Raw genomic sequence first — 19,125 nt, 5'->3', positions numbered from 1 at the left:
GTAGCTTAATTCAAAGTTCTAAAACAATAGCTAAGATCCTAGTTTTAAAAACTTGAAAATTTTAATTAAATTTTTTTAAAACTTGGATTAGTTTTTTTTTACTAGATTTATAATGTCATGAGTCATACCATATAAGGAAATAATAGAACTTTTTATATATTAATTAAAAAGATATCATGTGAGCTATAACATGGAATCCAACATGAACCTCACACCGAAAGGGGAAACTACTTGCCAAGGTAGAATTCTATTCATTCATTCATAATTGTTATTGTGGATCCACTAGCTAGGTCATTTCAGACAATCCTACGGAGCACGTAGTTTGGGATAAGGGAATTGCTACTAAAGACCAAACCTCTACTAGCAGTAGGCCTCTATTTCAAAGTCCTCTCGGTGCTAAGTAAATCCCGACGGAAAATATACAATCATATTCATATGAAAATACTTAGAAAAACACAATTAAACTATAAATCCAATCATAAGTCATCACAGATTAGCTCCTTTCAAATCACGATTTCATAAAACTTTCACATTAGACAGTTACCTTCATTAGCATCTAAATCATGATTTCATTATATGTGAGAAAACCTTTCACAAATCATTGATACTTTTTTCAAAGAATCCTTAATTCATAAATCATCATTTTCATAAAACATGCATAACTTTCATAATTAATTTCATGATCAAAATTCATGCATTCATAAGCATTATTCATAATTCAAGTGCATAAAATACGCATAGGCATGGGTCCATATAAAATCTATTAAAAATCGTGTAATTGAATCAAATCATACATAATAAGATTGAAAATATAAACAATTGAATCATAATAAATAGGACCATAGAGATTTGTATACACTGCTGCTGAAATTTGTGTGAAATCAATTTAGAGTTTGAGATTCTTTTGGGACCCAATAGATGAAAGGAATACTTTGGTGAATTTCATATACTTTAGGTAATCAAAGTCATAGCAATGGAGAGAAGGACTTGAAGTTTGTTGAAATTCTAACTTCAACCTTGAGAGTTCGAGAGAGAATTTGGAGGAGAAACCTTGAGAGATTTTTGTGAGTTTGAGTGAATGAGAGGGAATAGGCTAAGTTTGAAGAGTAAAAACAGTTATAGTGGTAGTTATAGATCCTAAACGACATAACTTAGAGTTTAGGTAGGTAGGAAATGACCAAAAACACCTTAATTAAAATTGTCGTAGGTCAAGTTACCGGGACCCAAAAATTTGCCAAGTCTCTACGAAACCCTTCAATGACAGTCGACCCTTCTACCAAAATTTCACTAAGTCTAAACCAACTCTATGGAAGCCTCCTACGGTCCGTATACCAAACCACAATCCGTCTCGGTCAATCACAGACCTAACTTCAAGGGCTCGTAATTTTTCAAAACTCAAATCAACTCCTACAAGTGTCTTTTATGACCCGTAGAATCTTCTATGAACCGTAGGTGGGCCTCGTGAAACTGAAGTAGTAGCCAAAATGAAATTTCTTCCCCTCCAATTCGATTACCAATTTTTGAGGTATTATAAATTGTTTGGGAGATGCAATTATTCCAAACTTATTTATTAAAGGACTTATTTTGTGTGTATGGTTTATAACTTTTGTATTCTTACGTGAGATAAACTTTTAGTTTCATATAAGATATCTCTTTCTAATACTTGTTTTTATTGGGATAGATTTTTTTAAGTTAGCAAAATGTTAATAATTTGTTATAATAACCTACCTTGGTTGATGTTGTAAGAAACTTTATTGATTGATATTAAAAATTTAAGTAGTTTAATTCAGAGTTCTAAAACAATAGGTGTAACATCCCAGAAAAATTTTCGAACTAAGACTCGAACCGTTCATCGTAGTGAGTGAGATTTTATCGAGGAATTAAAATTTTTTAAGTGTTAAGGTCACTAGATGTAGCACCTTGAGTTCCAAAAAAAAATTAAATTGGAAATAACAAAATTTGAAATTTAGCAAGTTAAGCTAAGTATGAGTTTTGGGTCGACTTGAAATGATCATAACTCCTAGCTCAGGATGATTTAGGTGTGCTACCAGATACCTTAGGAAATACCTTTGAATTATCTTTCCAACGCCGCCGAGTTTGCTAAGTTTCAAGGTCGGATGAGTGAGCTATGGCCTTTTGAAGTTAGGTCGTCCAGTTAAGGAAAGTCAAAACCGGAAATAGTAAGGGGTATTTTGGTCTTTTCCTTACCCAATCAGATTTAATTCATTTTTAGGAATATTTTAAGGGTCTAATCCTATTAGGTTCAGTTTTATAATCCTAAAATATGCCTAGGATTTTAGTTGAGAGTTCAAGAAGAGAAAAGAAGAAGAGAAAAGAGGAGCAAAGAGAAAGGATGAAAGCGTTCGTCGAGATTCTTGCATCTTGTTGCGAATTTTTGCCATGGGTTTAATCCCTAAGAGGTATGTAAGCTTCCATAGTGTTGGGTTTATTCACCCACACACCAAACATGTTATTTTCAGCGTAAATTTCATTCTTGAAGTTGAAAGATTTGAGTTCTTGATAGGTGTTCTTGAAGTTCATTCTAAATCTTGTTGTGTTGGATTTTGGATGATTTCTAGAGATCAAAGTGAGTGTTTTAATGGATGTATTGATTATATTAGAGTGTACTTATGTTAAGTAATCAATTCTAAGTGATTGGGGAAGAAACCATTCGATTCTAGGCGAAATAGGGTGAGAAAACGAGAAAAGAAACTTCCTGAATTTTCTAGGTTGGGGGCCTGGCGCAATGCGCCTGCCAGAGCACCCCAAACCCACCTCTAAAGTTTAGGGGCTGGCGCCTCGCGCCACCCATAGCGGCAGGGTCGCCTGCCCCATCCAGTTTGTCGTCGGTTGCCCCGTTTGAGTTCGTTTAAAGTGCACCTTCACTCATTTTCGATTCTAACTACTCTAAGCTACTTCTAAACACCTAAAATCATTCCTAACATGATCATAACCTTGAATTCATAAATCAAATTCAAGGTAGAGTTGAGAGTCAAGTTTGAGAGTTCTTTCAAACCTTTTGATAACGTCCCTTAGAATCTTTTGAGGAGTCTTCTACAATTATTATTAACTTGTTTCAAGACTCGAGCAAGTGAGTATGAGGATGAGGAGAATGTATTCATGAATCTACTTTGTCATCATGAGATTCTTCATATCATGAACCAAAACTCTTGAATTCATAATTCACATTCAAGAGAGAGTTAAGAGTAGAGTTCAAGATAAAGCCTTTGAGTTCAATTGTGAATCCTTTGAGATCAACTATCGATTTGAACTAAGTTTTGAGGAAGTAATTCATAGAATGAGAAGAGTTGTTTCATGAGTTCCATAATGTTATGTAGACCTACAAGTCAAGTCGTTCATGCCATTAAATTCCGCATGAACTTCAGAAGTTGAGTATCTATGAGAGGAAAAATATCTTCAGATCCTAAGTCTTAAGTATTGAGTTTCTAACCCATTTGAGATTACATTCCTAATCATGGGACTATTACCTATTACCCATGAAGTCCATCAGTTGAGTTGTTCATGCCCATAATTCCGCATGAACATTATAAGTCGAACAGTCTTGAGATGAGAAGTATCTTTGAGTCTTTGAGTTGAGTAGTTCATGCTCATAATTCCGCATGAACCCTCTAAGTTGAACATTCTTGAAGTGAGTAGTATTATTGAAGTTCTTGAGTTCCAAGTGTTGAGTTCTATCTATGGTTATTGAAAACCTTGCATTGAGTCATTCACGTCCATAATTAGGTGTGAACCATATTTTAAGAAGTCTTTTACAAACGTTTTAACTTTGTTTTAAGACTTAAGTTTTGAGTTTAGTAAAGAGTAAAGTTTGAAGTCATTTTCTTCAAAAGTATATGGGGACTAAGTATTCCCAAAGAGTTTATAAATGTTTTCACATTTAAATAAGAACGAAAGCTGAGATTTTCAAAGAGCTTTCGGGCTAGTTTTCAGAAAAGAGTAATCGCTTTCTAAATGCAGCAAGAGAGGAAACTGAGATTTCCAAGATAACCTTTGAGCTAAGTTTTTGAGTAATTATTGTTAGGGTTTTGCCCTGATTTTCTTACCATAATTTAAGATTTATTTTTTCTTAAAGAAAAAACAAAACATTACCATAAATGTTTTTACTTTTCTTGAAAGGAAAATATAATATTATTTTATGTTTGGTTTATTCTCTCCTTTTAGGACTCTTTTTCTAGTAAGAAAAGGTTTTAGGACTCTATAAATATAGGTTTGTTTCTTCTAACACAATAACAATAGCATCCACAATGTAGTTCTTTAAGAGTTTTGTTTATGGGGAGATTTTCTCTCTACAGTTTCTATGTTTTTTGATTAGTTTTTAATTATGTAGGCCAATTGGTCATATCCTACAATAATATATTTCTTTTAGTATAATTTTATGTGTCGTCTAATTTATCGTCTTATGATTTGCAATTGTAAGCTTTTGCATGACGCCCTAATCACCCTTTTGAACCCAACAAGTGGTATCAGAGCACATGGTCTAACGATCCCATGGTCCGATGGTCCTATGGTTCAACGAGGTTGAAGACAGGCTCAAGATGGTTTCAAATCAATTTGTAATCAATTTAATGATAATGAAGATTTTTTTGTCAAGCTACATGTGGAGAAGAAGTTTCAACATATTTTCAACATTCCTGTTGCTGCAATTTTTAAGAATAAAAATAAAATATTTTTAACCCTTTTTTAACCCATATATTTTAAACTTTATTTTTAACCATGGCAAGCAACAGTGATGGAGATTTTGTGAAGAACAAGATTATCATGCAATGAAGAAGACAGATCACGCTTTGTCAAGAAAATCCAGCCAAAATGGGAGATTTGTTAGGGTTTTGCCCTGATTTTCTTACCATAATTTAAGATTTATTTTTTCTTAAAGAAAAAACAAAACATTACCATAAATGTTTTTACTTTTCTTGAAAGGAAAATATAATATTATTTTATGTTTGGTTTATTCTCTCCTTTTAGGACTCTTTTTCTAGTAAGAAAAGGTTTTAGGACTCTATAAATATAAGTTTGTTTCTTCTAACACAATAACAATAGCATCCACAATGCAGTTCTTTAAAAGTTTTGTTTATGGGGAGATTTTCTCTCTACAGTTTCTATGTTTTTTGATTAGTTTTTAATTATGTAGGCCAATTGGTCATATCCTACAATAATATATTTCTTTTAGTATAATTTTATGTGTCGTCTAATTTATCGTCTTATGATTTGCAATTGTAAGCTTCCGCATGACGCCCTAATCACCCTTTTGAACCCAACAATTATCTCAAATCAGCAGAAATAAGTATGTTTTTAAAACATAAGAGCTAGTATATTTTTGGGAGTAGTATTGAGCACCGATATGGGGGAGAGTTCAGACAACTCACAGCCCCCATAAACCATGTAGCCATCATGGGTAGAAAATGGTCATACTTTTTAGATGAACCCTTTCCACATAGACTAGTGGATCCATTATTAGTTCAGGTCCTATACCTTTGGCTGGGTATAGGATGCGCTGGCAGCGTGAGGTAGATCGCTGTATCATCACTATAGCTCTTATGTGATGGTTGTCGGTTAGAGAAACTCCCATAGAGGTTATTGTATTTTTATATACATCAGTTTATTTGTATTTTTACATACATTTCAGAGTTATTTTGTATTCTTGCATACACACAGAGTTGGCAACATATTTTTAAATAGTTTGTTTCTTTATATTGCACTTGTTTTAAACTGCTTTATAATGAAATGAGTTCAGTTAAGTATTCATGAGTTGAGTATCCAGAGTTGAGTATTTCAATTCGAGTATCTTATCTTTGAAGTTGCGTATCTAATCCTTGAGTTGAGTATCTAATCTCTGAGTTGAGTATCTTATCCTTGAGTACTTCTGAGTTGAGTAAGTTTGAGTAGTTTTGAGTACCCTTGAGTATTCCTTGAGTTGAGTAAGTTTGAGAAGAGGTAAGTATGTTTCATTTCTATCAAGTTTCAAGCTTATGTTTATGTTTTAGAATTCCTCTTACATGCTCGTACATTCCACGTACTGAGCCATTTGGCCTGCATCTTCTCATGATGCAGACACAGGTATTCAGGATCATCAACAGGAGCTTCGTTGATACATCCGAGAGTTCGAGTTAGCTATGGTGAGCCTCCTTGCTTCCGGAGGATTTCATTTACCTTTCAGTTTAGTCAGGATGTCGTGGGTCTTGTCCCGACTTCCCTCTTTATCAGTTAGATGCTTCATAGATAGTCAATATAGTTGAGAAGTCTGTATTATTCATTTAATTTATTAAATGTTTTAAAGACTTAAGTTGCCTATTTTATGGTGAGTTGAATATTATTTTTATATTCAGAGTATTTCATTTGAGTTAAAGTTTTATATTTCAGTTTCATGAATTGTATTCAGTTTTTAAGCTTTGTATGCTTGAAATCAGTTTTCCGCTTGTAGTCAGCCAGGATGAGGATTCGCTTGGGGACCAGCAATGGACTTCGAGTGCCGGCCACGTCCAGGATGTAGGCTCGGGTTGTGACAATAGGTAAGGTTCTAGACTTCTAATTTTCAAAATCTTAAAAAATTAAATTATTTTTTAAAAAACTTGGATTAGTTTTTTTTTTACTACATTAGGAATGTCATGAATCATGACCATAAAGGAAATAACGAAACTTTTTATATATAATTATAATAAATATATTATGAACTTTGTCCTTGCATATATAAGTCAAGGCTATAGTAGAATTTCTTGAGCAATTTACTCTCTTCTAAATTGACTATGCACCTGCTTGTGTTCATTGACTATTTTCTGTTAATTTGGTAGCAATCAATGATATTAAAAGGAACACTCAATGACGATAAAATAAATGTTCTATGAACAAATTTTCAAAGGTCAGTAATGTACTTATGTACTTTTTTGTTTAGCCATAAAATTTTGAAATTCAACTCATAATTTTCAAGAATTTGAAAAATAATAAAAAGATGTTTTCATTTTTGTACTCATAAAAAGTCAAAAATAAACTTCAATTTGTATTCATGGTCAAACACAACTAATTCAAATATCATTTTTCATTTTGAAAACAAAAGCTACCTTTTCAAGTTTCACAATGAAATTTGACTAAACGCCCACTAAAATAAATGATCATGGATTTGAACAAGTCTTGAAATTTACTTAGGTGAGTTTTGACTAAATTAAATAATTATGTTGGGGGGACTAATTCTTAGTACTGCACAATGTATCTTGCATTAATTACTATTTTACCCTATTGATATCGATCCTGGATCTTTTTTTGTTGAGTTTTGAAAGTTGGTTTCCATTTTTTTTGTAAAAAATTGAGAACTTGGTAAGCTTTGGTTTTTGAAAGGCTAAGATGCTTAAAAGTGGTTTTCGGAGTCTTTTTGGAGTTTTGAGTGTGGAATGTGGAATATGAAAGTTGTCGATTTCAGATTCGGAGTCTTTTTGAGGATTTGAGGTCCTAAGTTGGAAATTGTTGAGATTTTAGTCTTTGGGTTGACTTTGGTCAATATTTGGGGTACGGATGCTCGGATCAAAATTTCAAGAATTTTGTTGGATTCGGGGGATGATTTTAGGCCTAGCTGAGGTCTTGATTGATTTTTGAGAGGTCCTGAACTTATTTTAGCCTTTTTAGGCGTTGTGTTAGTTTCGTGTGGTTCCAATGGATGTCGGGTCAAGGAGACCTCAGATTTGTATTTCAACAATTCTATTGAGTCTAGAACGTCGAGTATAATCGATTTGCATATGTGATTTGTGTTTATGGGGTTTCGAATGAATCATGAGGGTCCTTTTGATGTTTGAGACTTGACTGTGTTTTTTGGTGCTACAGGCCTCGCTTTTGCGAAGGTCGGAACCCGAGTTTTTAGCGGAATTCACTTTTGTGAACCCTTGGTCGCTTTTGCTACATCAGAGGGGGATTTTAACCTGCAAATTTTGAGATTTTAGCCCCATTAGCCATTTTTTAGCTAGGGAAGACATTGGAGGCGATTTCTTGAGCTAAAACCTATGGCGTAAGCTTTTTGATCCTAGAACTTCATTTCTCATTGATTATTAATGGTTTCTAACATCAAAATTTGGGGTTCTGAATTACAAATGGCTTGATCTTTCAAGAACTCAATTTCTAAGCTAGAATGAAGGTTTTGAACTTATTTTGATCCATTTTTTGAAATGACTTTCACCATTGAGTTCCTAAAGTCTTGAACATCATTTTCAAGTATTGATTTTCGGGTTCAAACCTTCTTTTTGAAATTGAATTTTTAGTTGATTGACCCATTTTTCAAGTAATTGGTATGAGTGTTGTTGTTTCCGAAGATTAATTGTGAATACTTACTTATATATAGATTGTGTGGCTTCGGAAGGGAAAAATGTAAGCTTTGGGTTGATTAATTGATTGCATTAAGACAAGTGATCTCTTAAGCTTTGTAATCTAGTAGAATTGTCTACTTATATTCATTGTATGTGTGTCGGGGAGTAATTTGGAATGAGGTGAATGGTGTTATTGCTCCACTTGATTAATGGTAATAAACAAAGAAGGGATAAATGAAAAGGCTTCATGATGTTAATGCCAACTTGTGAATTTCCTTGCTGTGACCCTATTTGATTGATTTGATGAAATGCCTTGATGATTTGAATGTGGGATTGAATTACATGACTTGTTGTTTCTTCGTGTGGTGTGTTGTTGCTTGTGTGCATTGATTGTTGAACGAGACATGTGATGATCATTAATGTCAAAGTCTTTTTAGGCAAATGCTTATGATGCCGAGGTCATTTTCGGAAATGCAATTGATATAAAGTCGATGGAAATGATTTCGGCTAGTGATTTGATACAAAGCCGATGGAAAATGGTTATGATTAGCTATATGACATAAAGTCGATGAGTAATGGTTCCAGCGAGAGTTGATTCTTGTGTTTTAAAGCATTTGGATGCTTATGGTTGACTTATTGATTAATTGTGATTAATGTATTTGATACTTGTGATTTGACTACGTGATACGTGTTGACTGTTGACTTATGACCTAGGACTGTGAATATTGAGCCTTGTGAATTGTTTATGGTAGAACTGTTAGGTTGGACTGATTTTTGTGCAAGTTGTAGTTTGAGGAGGTTCGGTTGGAATGGAAAGAAGTATCTTATTTCTAGCTAGGTTGCTTTGTTTATTAGGTTTCTTGTTGGGTACCGTGTTGTTGGTACTCACTCCTTGCTTCTACACTTGTATAGGTTCCGAGCCCGAATCCGTGTGGTTTCCTTCTTCTTATTTTGATTCCAAAGCTTGCCAAGGATTTGAAAGATAGCTGCTTGTAATCCGGACAGATCCTCTTGTTCCTTTACTTTATGATTTGTTCTATTTGAGAAACAAAAACTATGAGACTTGTATTTATCTTTTGAGTTATGTTTTTACATTACTGGCTTGTACATGTGACAATCATGTTTTGGGGTGTTTATAGATGAATAAGTTTTCCGTCTTTGTCTTATTCTTGCTTTATCTTCCTGTTTTTCTTTCGTTTTGTTGGGTTGATGTTGACTTATCTTGGTGGGAAAAGAAAAGTATAATCACGTCCATTTTTGGATCATGACATACATAGAGAACAATAACTTGTTAGCCTTACAGTTTAGCTAAGAAGTGATGAGAATTAGTGATAAATAACTTTTTTAGCTAAACAATAAAATTCATCGTTAGTCTTATTTAGCAATGAATCATAATAAATTTTTGTAAGCTACAAACAAATTAGAGAGTGATTAGTAACGAACTTCATAGCTAATTCTCATATTTTTGGTTGTGAATTATGTAAGATTTCGTGTTCTTTCTCTCCACTAAAGTGGCCGTGAAACTATCATGCCTAGGGGTGTACAAAACCGAACCAAACGGCAAATCGAGTCAACCCGAAAAAAAACCCCGACTAATGGTTTGGTTTGACTTGGTTTGGTTTTGAAAAAAAAAAATCCGACTATATTTGGATTGGTTTGGATTTTAATTAAAAAAAACCAATCTGAGACCAAACCAACCCGACATTATATATATAATTTTAAAATTTTATTTTATACATAAAAATATTTACTTTGATATAATTTTTAAATATTTCTTATACTTTTTCATAATTTTTATCTTTTAATATATTATTTCAAGTTTGAAACTTAGAATTATGAATGAGCCAATAAAGATTATAGTCCACAGATGTTGGTAATTATAGTAAAGCTTAAATCAAAATCAAATTAATATTAATGCAAAAAGAAAATCAATTCAACACTAAGAATGACAATAATATTGAATATTTGTTCTTTAGTTTTACATTGGTTTAGACAATTAAAATACATAATCTAATTTTAATTTCCTTTAATATTTAGTCATGTAACTGATACTTATTAAACTTAATTTTAGCATGATTTATTACTTTTAAATTATGATCATTTTCATTATGACTTGTTAATTTGCAATATTTGTTTTACGCGATTTCATTATTGTTATTTTTGTTTGATATTTTAGTGTCATTAATCATATCATATTGTATTATATTTTTAAGAAACATCTTAGATTGTTGTATTTTGGTAGGACTAAAAAAATATTTGAAGTACTAGTAAATTATATGTTTGTATGAATACTTTACCGGAAAAACCCGAAACAATCCAAAAAATCGAAAAACTCGAAAAAACCCGAGGTTGAAAAACCCGAGTTTTATTGGTTTGGTTTGGTTTATAAATTTAATAATTCGACACAAATGGTTTGGTTTGATATTTAAAAAACCCGAACCAACCCGGCCATGTACACCCCTAATCATGCCTTTGCTTAATAATCAAAATAATCTATATTAGTGTGATCAAGAATTCTATTATATTGTTGTTTGCAACAAATTCTAGAATGATGAAAAATAAAATATGATGAAACTGTTATTATTCATAAATTATTGTGAGGATAATTTTGTTTCTCTTCGATTTTTTTAAAAGATTAAGTATTTATGAAATAATACAACTATTTAGAGAAGACATAATATAAATAATATTTTCCAGTTTTATTTAATTATTATTATTATTATATATAATACTAAAAGTGTATTTTGATCTTTTTTCACTTTTCTATATAGGGTTTACAAAAGTTCAGATTTATAAATAAACAGATAGATAGATTGACTAACAATATAATTAGTTACTAATATACCTTAGATTCTTAAAAATTGTACTTCTATCACAATTAAGTAATTACAATACTATTAATTAAGCTAATATTATTTTAATAATGCCCTTAATATAGAGTGTTTCATTTAAAAATAAAATATAGGTGCTATGTCTACAATTGAGTTGAATTATAGGAGTGTAGTGTAATTTAGCCTTCTTTAAAAAAAAATTAAAAATGGTTTAATAAACCCCTCAACTTTGTCATTTAGAGTTGTATACCCCTTATTATAAAAGTGACTCATATATATCTCTATTGTTAAACAAATAGCTACATTCATAACGATATGCGTATAACTATTCTATTTTAAAAAAAATAGAATAGTGATGTAATTCAATTTGTGTGTGCCACATTTATTTTGACAGTTACATTATAGAAGTCCTATAATTATTATGTTCAAAAAATTTAGAGAAATTAAAAGAAATTCAATTCTGACAGCTGAGTATACTCACCAATAATTGGCAAGGTCATTATTTATCATGTACACAACTAGCACTAAGTTCCAAACTTTCTTTGACCTATATATGTACTTATAAAACATTGCCAAATGGTCGGGGACCTAACATCCCATTATTTTAAGTTTTTAACCTATCAATCTATCACGATCAATTTTAATTAGAAATTTCAAATTTAAATCTTATCGAAGATAAAATTATCTTTATTAGGACGTTTTATTTTTATGATATCCTTATTGTTATAATGAAGTTGTTTGGATCTCTCTATGATTTTGTGGTTGTTACCTTCTATATGAAAGATTTTTTCAGGTTAGATTTGGTGTACTTTTCGTAACATAATAACATTATTGTAATTTACTTTTTCTAAAAGAAAAATACGAATTCTTGATCATATTTAACTATTTTTTTCTTTTATAGAGAAATATTTTAGATTCTATAAATTGAGGCTCATTGTTTCAAGACCTAAGGGCCTTGAAAGTCTTGTTTAGGACGAGGATTTGTGAGACACAACTCTTGTAAGAGTTAGTGTTTCAATTAATTTTTAAATAAATTCATTTGTTAAAAGTTTTGAAATATACAAAATACATGAATGTAATTGTAATATTCACTTTTGTTTTAATTCTACGTTATAAGTTTTCTTTTCAATTCATGAATTTATAACAAATACAATTTAATTTAAGTCTTTTCTTGCAAAACTTTTATTCTATAAATTGAGTTTCTTTTGTTTGAAAAGATAAGCACTCAAAAAACTATTTTCTCTCGAAAAACATTTGTGAGACATTAGTCAAAGGTGATATCACAAATTCAAAAATAGAAGAGCAACATTCTTGAATGCTACTTGTTTTGTGGCTTAGTTGAATCTCGAAGATAGAGTTTTTATTTATTCTTTCGTTTGCTTGTGAGAGAGACTCCAACTATCTTCAATAAACGTATTAACGTGTCTCTAAACCAAGCAAGTTTTATTTTGGATTCTTTGTACTTTTATCATTCCTATTCTAACAAGTCTTACACTGTCAATTGTGTGAACCTCTTTCTATTGTGAGTGAATTTTGAGTAAATCTTATGAGGTTATTTCTCTCGATATTTTACACTCTCTTTTATATAGTGGATTGTTCATCTCTTTTTGTGGATCTAGATTGATTAATCAGATCAGCTAAATTATTGTCTTTTTGGTATATTTTTTTATTTTCTTACATAACGTTTTTTATATTTGTTTTGTTAGTTTCCGCATGATACATATTTAGTATACTTTAATAGGAATATCAAATATGAATGAAATTTTTAAAATAAAATTGATAGTTATGAAGCACTCATGTCACTTGTCAATCCATGTGCTACAAGAACCATCAGTAATATCTCTTCTCAATCAATCTAAAATAGTAACAACTCTAGCAGATACATATCAATGTATACCATCACTTTCTAATATTGGTCATGCCTTCCCCATTGAGAAAAGGTCAAGATTGAAATCACATGAAAGGTGAAACAAAATTGATGAGTAGCTGTAAACAACTGTAAGGGAAATAGATTTAACTTATGTACACGAATTGCAGTTAATTGGTTGGTGGGATAAAAATTAATTATCCCAGGATTAACTATGAGGAAGTACGACAAAATATTCTAAAAAAAAGAGAAGACAATAGTTATAATAAAATAGTGTGATGATCAAAGTACAAGATGCAATAGAAATCAAAGGACAAGAAACTACCGGAGAAATACTACGACTATTAGTATGGAGGGTTTTCCACGAAGAGCTTCTCGCTCTAGGATTGAAGGTGACAATCCAACTTCTATTGAAACAAAATGAAGGTTCATCCATAAGGCTAATTAGGCAGCGAATGAGCCAAGGAGAGATCGAGTGAAATCAAAAGCTAGCCTTTCCGAAATAGGAATGCCTTATAATCTTGCCCTTATTTAGTCTTCTTAGGATGAAGCAAGACACCACACTACTACTTACTAACCTTCTACGCTAATTTGTACCCTTCACAACCTCCTATCTAACCTTCTACCCTAATTTGTGTCCTCTACAACCTCCTCCTATCTAACCTTCTACTCTAATTTGTGCCCTCTACAACCTCCTCCTATCTAACCTTCTACTCTAATAAGATCATATCCTCGATATGCTGCAACTGCTCATGTACTCCCAAAATCTAAACTCATAGGAAGTACTCCCAAAATCTAAACTCATAGGAAGTACTCCCAAAATTTTGAGATTATATTCATCATCTTTAGCAACCAGTTCACAACAAATTCAAGTTATTGAGCAAGATTGCAAATGCAAGAAAAGAGAACTAGTTCTTGAAGAATCACTGTACAATGAAGCAAGAAAAGGCAAGTCCATCTTCCTGAATGCATACAGTTTTCCATGTCTTCCATCAAACATTTGAAATACAACTTCCAACTTTTTCATTACAACTTTAGCAGAAAACTACAGTTAATACAACTAAACAACATAGCTACATTCGAAACTTGAGCTATCAGTAACCTCTTCATGTCCAACTTATGGCCACTGGACTACTCACTATATGCTTTCCATCTGACCACTCAATTCGAGCATAAACATTTTCAGTTGACGGCATTGAAGGAGCAGTGAAAGTCACGGTATATGATTTCTGCTCGTTCATCCGAGTAAAAGCCAATGTTTCAGGCTCAACCACGACTTTCACTGAGTTGCTTGGTGAAATAACATTAACTTTGTATGTTCCGGCTGGTCCAACATTAGTAAGCGTTCGTGTGTGTTTGATTGAACTGGAACCACTTCCGCTGCTTGCAGTCATTTGTTCTGGAAATACAACAGCAAATGAAGGGTAATTCAAATCAGCGACACTAAATTTTTTACTTGTTTCGCAACTAAAGGGTCTTCTGGCAACACTATTGATCTGGATTGATGTGTAGTTCAATGCACAGAGGAAATTCAGATAATCATCAGCCTTCAAGTCGTAAACAAGTCCGGGGTTTAGTGCTGCAACAGGATCTACATGTCCTGCACCATGATCAAATGGCGTGGATGGCTTTCCTGTCACAACATCTTGGAGAGCACCTCCTTTCTTGTACACTGTATACGCCGTGGTCATAAGAGCTGAGCGGATAGCTGCTGGGCTCCAATCAGGGTGCGCTCCTTTAAGCAAAGCAGCCAAACCACTCACGTGAGGGCACGACATAGACGTACCCGAAATAATATTAAACTCAACACGTCTGTCGTCCTCGGCCAACCCTGTCGGACCGGCTGCACCTGTCCATCCTGCAAGAATGTTAACACCTGGTGCTATGATGTCTGGTTTCAGAATTTCCTGTGTGATCGAGTTTGGCCCTCTGGAGCTAAATGCAGCAACCACTGGTGATGGTTTGATCCCCACCTTAGTTCCCTCGAAAAGAATAGTGGCTGTCGGATTAGGGTCCGAGGTTAAGTACTTCTTGATTGCTTCCCCTGTTGTCTGTCCCACCGACGTTGCTGGAATCAAATGAGCATCAGCAATTAGCTCATCCCCATTTGCAGCGGTATTAGCCAAGACCATACCAGCTCCACCAGCTGCTTTTACCACAGAACCCTTTTGGACCCTGGGATTTATCCCACGGTCACATAGAACAATTTTTCCTTTAACTTCCTCAGGAATTAAGGTACCCGTCATGCAAAGATTTCCATTTGTCATATTACTAGCATTACCAGCATACACAAAGGGAAGCATTTTGCTTAGTGATGAATCCCCTTTATAGAGTGAAACACCGGAGAAATTCTTACCATTGCCTAGACTTACATATGCAGGAAAATCACGGTCTAATGTTCCTGCACCCACAGTAGTGATCCATGGTGCTACATTGGACAAACTGTAAGGACTAGGACCAGCATTACCTGCAAAGCAACAATAACAATTACGCCTCAATCCAAATCAAGTTACAATCGGCTATATGAATCTGATAAGTTAAAAAAGTAGTAGAAGTTCTCCATAACATCATTACCTGCAGAGCAAGATACTAAAATCCCTTTCTCCATAGCAGCAAAGGCACCAATCGCGATACTATCTCTATAGTAATCTGAATTTCCACCACCAAGTGATAACGAAAGCACATTCACATTATCATCAATGGCTTTATCCAAACCTGCTAATATATCAGAGCTAAAACAACCACCAACCCAACAAACTTTATAGACAGCAACTCTAGCATGAGTTGCCATTCCGCGAGCATTTCCAGAAGCATACCCAAGGAGACTAGCACCCTGAACAACTGAACCAGCTGCAGTAGTAGAAGTATGTGTTCCATGTCCATCATCATCCCTCGGAGATTTCGATTCTTTCGATACATCAATCGGACCCAAAGTAGATTCATAACCTTTAGCAAAGTACCTATTTGACACACAACAAAATTATGATTTCCTCAATTGTTCACACAATTCAATACATTATTCTAAGTTTCAACTTCAAAATCTATGGCAAAATAGAAGCCAAGTAAGTAAAACATACCTGGCACCAATCAACTTTCTATTACAATTCTTGGAAGTGAAATTAGTTCCAGATTCACATTCACCTTTCCATGAAGCTGGAATGGGTCCAAATCCACTATCATCAAAACTCTTACTTTCAGGCCAAACCCCAGTATCAAGCACACCAACAATCACATCACCCATGGCATTCGATTCCGGAAAATAATCAGCACTTACATCAAGACCCAAAAACAAAGGCGTCCTTGTCGTATGAAGTTCATACTTCATCTCCGGCAAAACCGACAAAATCCCAGGTTGATTCTGTAAAGACTCTGCTTCCTCAGCAGTAAGCCTCGCAGCAAAACCATGAACAGCATTGTTGTAAACATACAACATTTCAGCAGAAGCAGAAACTGATCTCAACGACGAATCATACCAATGAGTATGATCTTCAAAACCCTCTGGCATTTGTGATTTCGCCATGTGAATAATGAAATTACTCTTCATCGTCATCCCTACTGAAAAATGACATAAACCCAAAAGAAAAAGAACAAGTATCACTACAAATCTCAACATATTTCTGGGTTTTGCAGTAGTCAGTTCCATTAACAGGTTTTTTTTGTGTGGATATATAAGAAATGTAAAGGGTGTGAAAACAGGAAAAAAGGAGAGTGATGGGAGTAAAGATAGAGACGGTGGTTATTTGTTTGGTACTGTGAATGATTGCATTTTTTTTTCAAATACAAAAAAGTTTAAAGATTACAATTTACAGCCTTGCAAAAAAGAAGAAACAAACAAAGATTTCATTGTTTCACACAGTTTTTTTTTTCTTTTACTTGGAAAATATAAGACCAAATTCAAAGATACGGTCACACTTTATCTACAGCAGATCACTCGGTACTAATTTGGTTGGGTAGTATTTTTATATCCCTTTGTATTAAGGATGAAATAACTATCTCGAAATAATTTATTCTTCGATCAAATAAATTTTTAATAATATTGGATATGGTATATTAGTAGCATTGACATTAGTAAAAATGATATTTTTTAGGGTAAAACTTATCCGTACGGAATGTATACACCAATTTAATACATGCATGCCATGAATTGAATTTATAGTTCATTTTACTTAATCTTAATTAATTAACATGTGTTTTACTTCATCAAATCACATAATAAAAAATTGCATTAATTTGATGTGTACACTCGATGCGGGTAATTTTTTTCCAATTAGTTATATTTGCATTAGTTATCATAAAATTATTTTTATATAATAATTGATGCAGTGTATTAGTATATTTTGCATTATATCTATTTTAAAAAAATTATTTATTTGCAAAATATTATCGGTGAAAAAAATGTGGAAAGTATTTTGAGGAAAAATTGTGTTTTAAACTTATACTAATATCATGTATTTACTAATATCATGTTTTTTTTTATGTATTAGTTATGTATATTGTAATTCCAAATAAAGTATTTAACTAATGAATACATAAAATTTATGCATATATTATTTTTTTCTGGTACACTCTAGTAAACGATCCTTAAAAATAATTTTAGAATTTTATAAGTTAAATTATTAAGTACAAAAATAGAATCGAATCACCCAATAAACAACCCTAAATTGTTGAATATTCTTTAAAAGAATAATTAAATTGTGATATATTTTATTAATAAGTGATTAATTTATTTACATAGTCATGTTAGAGAATACCCTCCAAATATTGTGCCAAAAAGAAAGAAACAAGAAATTAAAATTTCACACTCACACGGATATGTTTTTTCTTTAACACAATGAATGGATCAAGACAATACAAGGGACATACTTACTCTAAAGACAAGTCACTCACTTGGTAATGCAAATTGCTTTTTATTATCCCTATGTCCTAATTTATGTGACTTATTTTTCTTTTTAGTCAGTCTAAAAAAAGAATGACACATTTCTATATGAAGTAACAATTTAACTATAAAATATCTATTTTACCTTTAATGAAATAATTTACAGCTACACAAATTTCTATCATTCATTTTGGACCATAAGTTTTAAGAGTCTTCCTTTCTTTCTTAAACTCCGTATCGAATTAAATTACCTCGCATAAAAATAGAACAGAGGGAGTATTACTTTCTTTTATCTTTCACTTTACCTCTATGTGTAAGAAACCTAGAAAGAAAGAAACTCCACACTACCATCTAACTATTTTCATTTCTTTATACCTTTTTTTCAGACTTTGGTACCAGAAAGATTGGATTTATTCATTATGGTCAAGTGGGGGTCCAATTAGTAAAAGTTGTACACTAATCATAGTATCAAAGCGGAGCTAGGCGGGGTTGAATTCAGAAGTTTTTTTGTAGACTCTATATTTATATTAAAAAATTAATTTAATATATGTGTAATGTTTATATTAATTGTGAAAATTTTATAATTGACATATATAAGATTAATAATTATAAATTATGACATTATTCTTTATCTTTCAAGTTATAACAATAAAAATTTGCATGTTATAATATTTTAGTAAAATAAAAAAGTGATTTAAAATAACAGTAAAAATTAATTAGTGTGAAAAATAAATAAGGTAAAAACGAATATATTAGCAGTAAATAATTTAAATTCATTAATCATAATTAATATGTGGCATAAAAATAGGAGATTCATTAAAAAAGGAATATTTTCCTTGTTTAACTCAAAGAAGTTAAAATTCGTTCAAAACATATTTCTTTTGTTCTTTGAACGCTTCTCTCGTTAGTCGTCACTCTCATCTAATTCCTATTAGTTTTTATTCAATAATCTTCTTCTTGTAATGGACGGCTTATTACCAGTATTAATAAAGCATGGTGATATATGAGATCCTTCAGGTTAGTGCTCTTTGCGATTTTTTATTTGTATTTGTATACTAACCAAACATAAAAAAAAATTAAGAACAGTGATACTGGAAAAAATATATTCAATTTTTTTTTTTGTATAATATTTAATTGTGGCGTTTTTGGAATGAACATTTTTTTAAAAAAAATTATATAAAATTTGTTTGAAAATGGTATAGATTTTCGTATGAACATTTGTTCTTTTTTTTTTTTCTATGTTTCTGG

General features: G+C 32.2%; 1 protein-coding gene across 1 annotated transcript; it reads right to left on the bottom strand.

Annotated features, from left to right (window-relative positions):
* Nucleotides 1–13,894: 13,894 nt before the first annotated feature.
* Nucleotides 13,895–16,764, bottom strand: LOC125810366 (subtilisin-like protease SBT1.7). Its single transcript, XM_049489866.1, has 3 exons — nucleotides 16,079–16,764; nucleotides 15,576–15,961; nucleotides 13,895–15,468 (listed from the first exon to the last, which is right to left on the bottom strand). Exons 1-3 carry the CDS (start codon nucleotides 16,642–16,644, stop codon nucleotides 14,108–14,110), a joined length of 2,313 nt encoding a protein of 770 aa, XP_049345823.1. The 5' UTR covers nucleotides 16,645–16,764; the 3' UTR covers nucleotides 13,895–14,107.
* Nucleotides 16,765–19,125: the final 2,361 nt, after the last annotated feature.

This window comes from Solanum verrucosum, unplaced genomic scaffold (genome assembly GCF_900185275.1).
Source record: "Solanum verrucosum unplaced genomic scaffold, falcon-dt-bn FXZP01000038.1, whole genome shotgun sequence".
Classification (NCBI taxonomy): Eukaryota; Viridiplantae; Streptophyta; class Magnoliopsida; order Solanales; family Solanaceae; genus Solanum; species Solanum verrucosum.
This window is presented reverse-complemented; position numbering and strand designations above follow the sequence as displayed.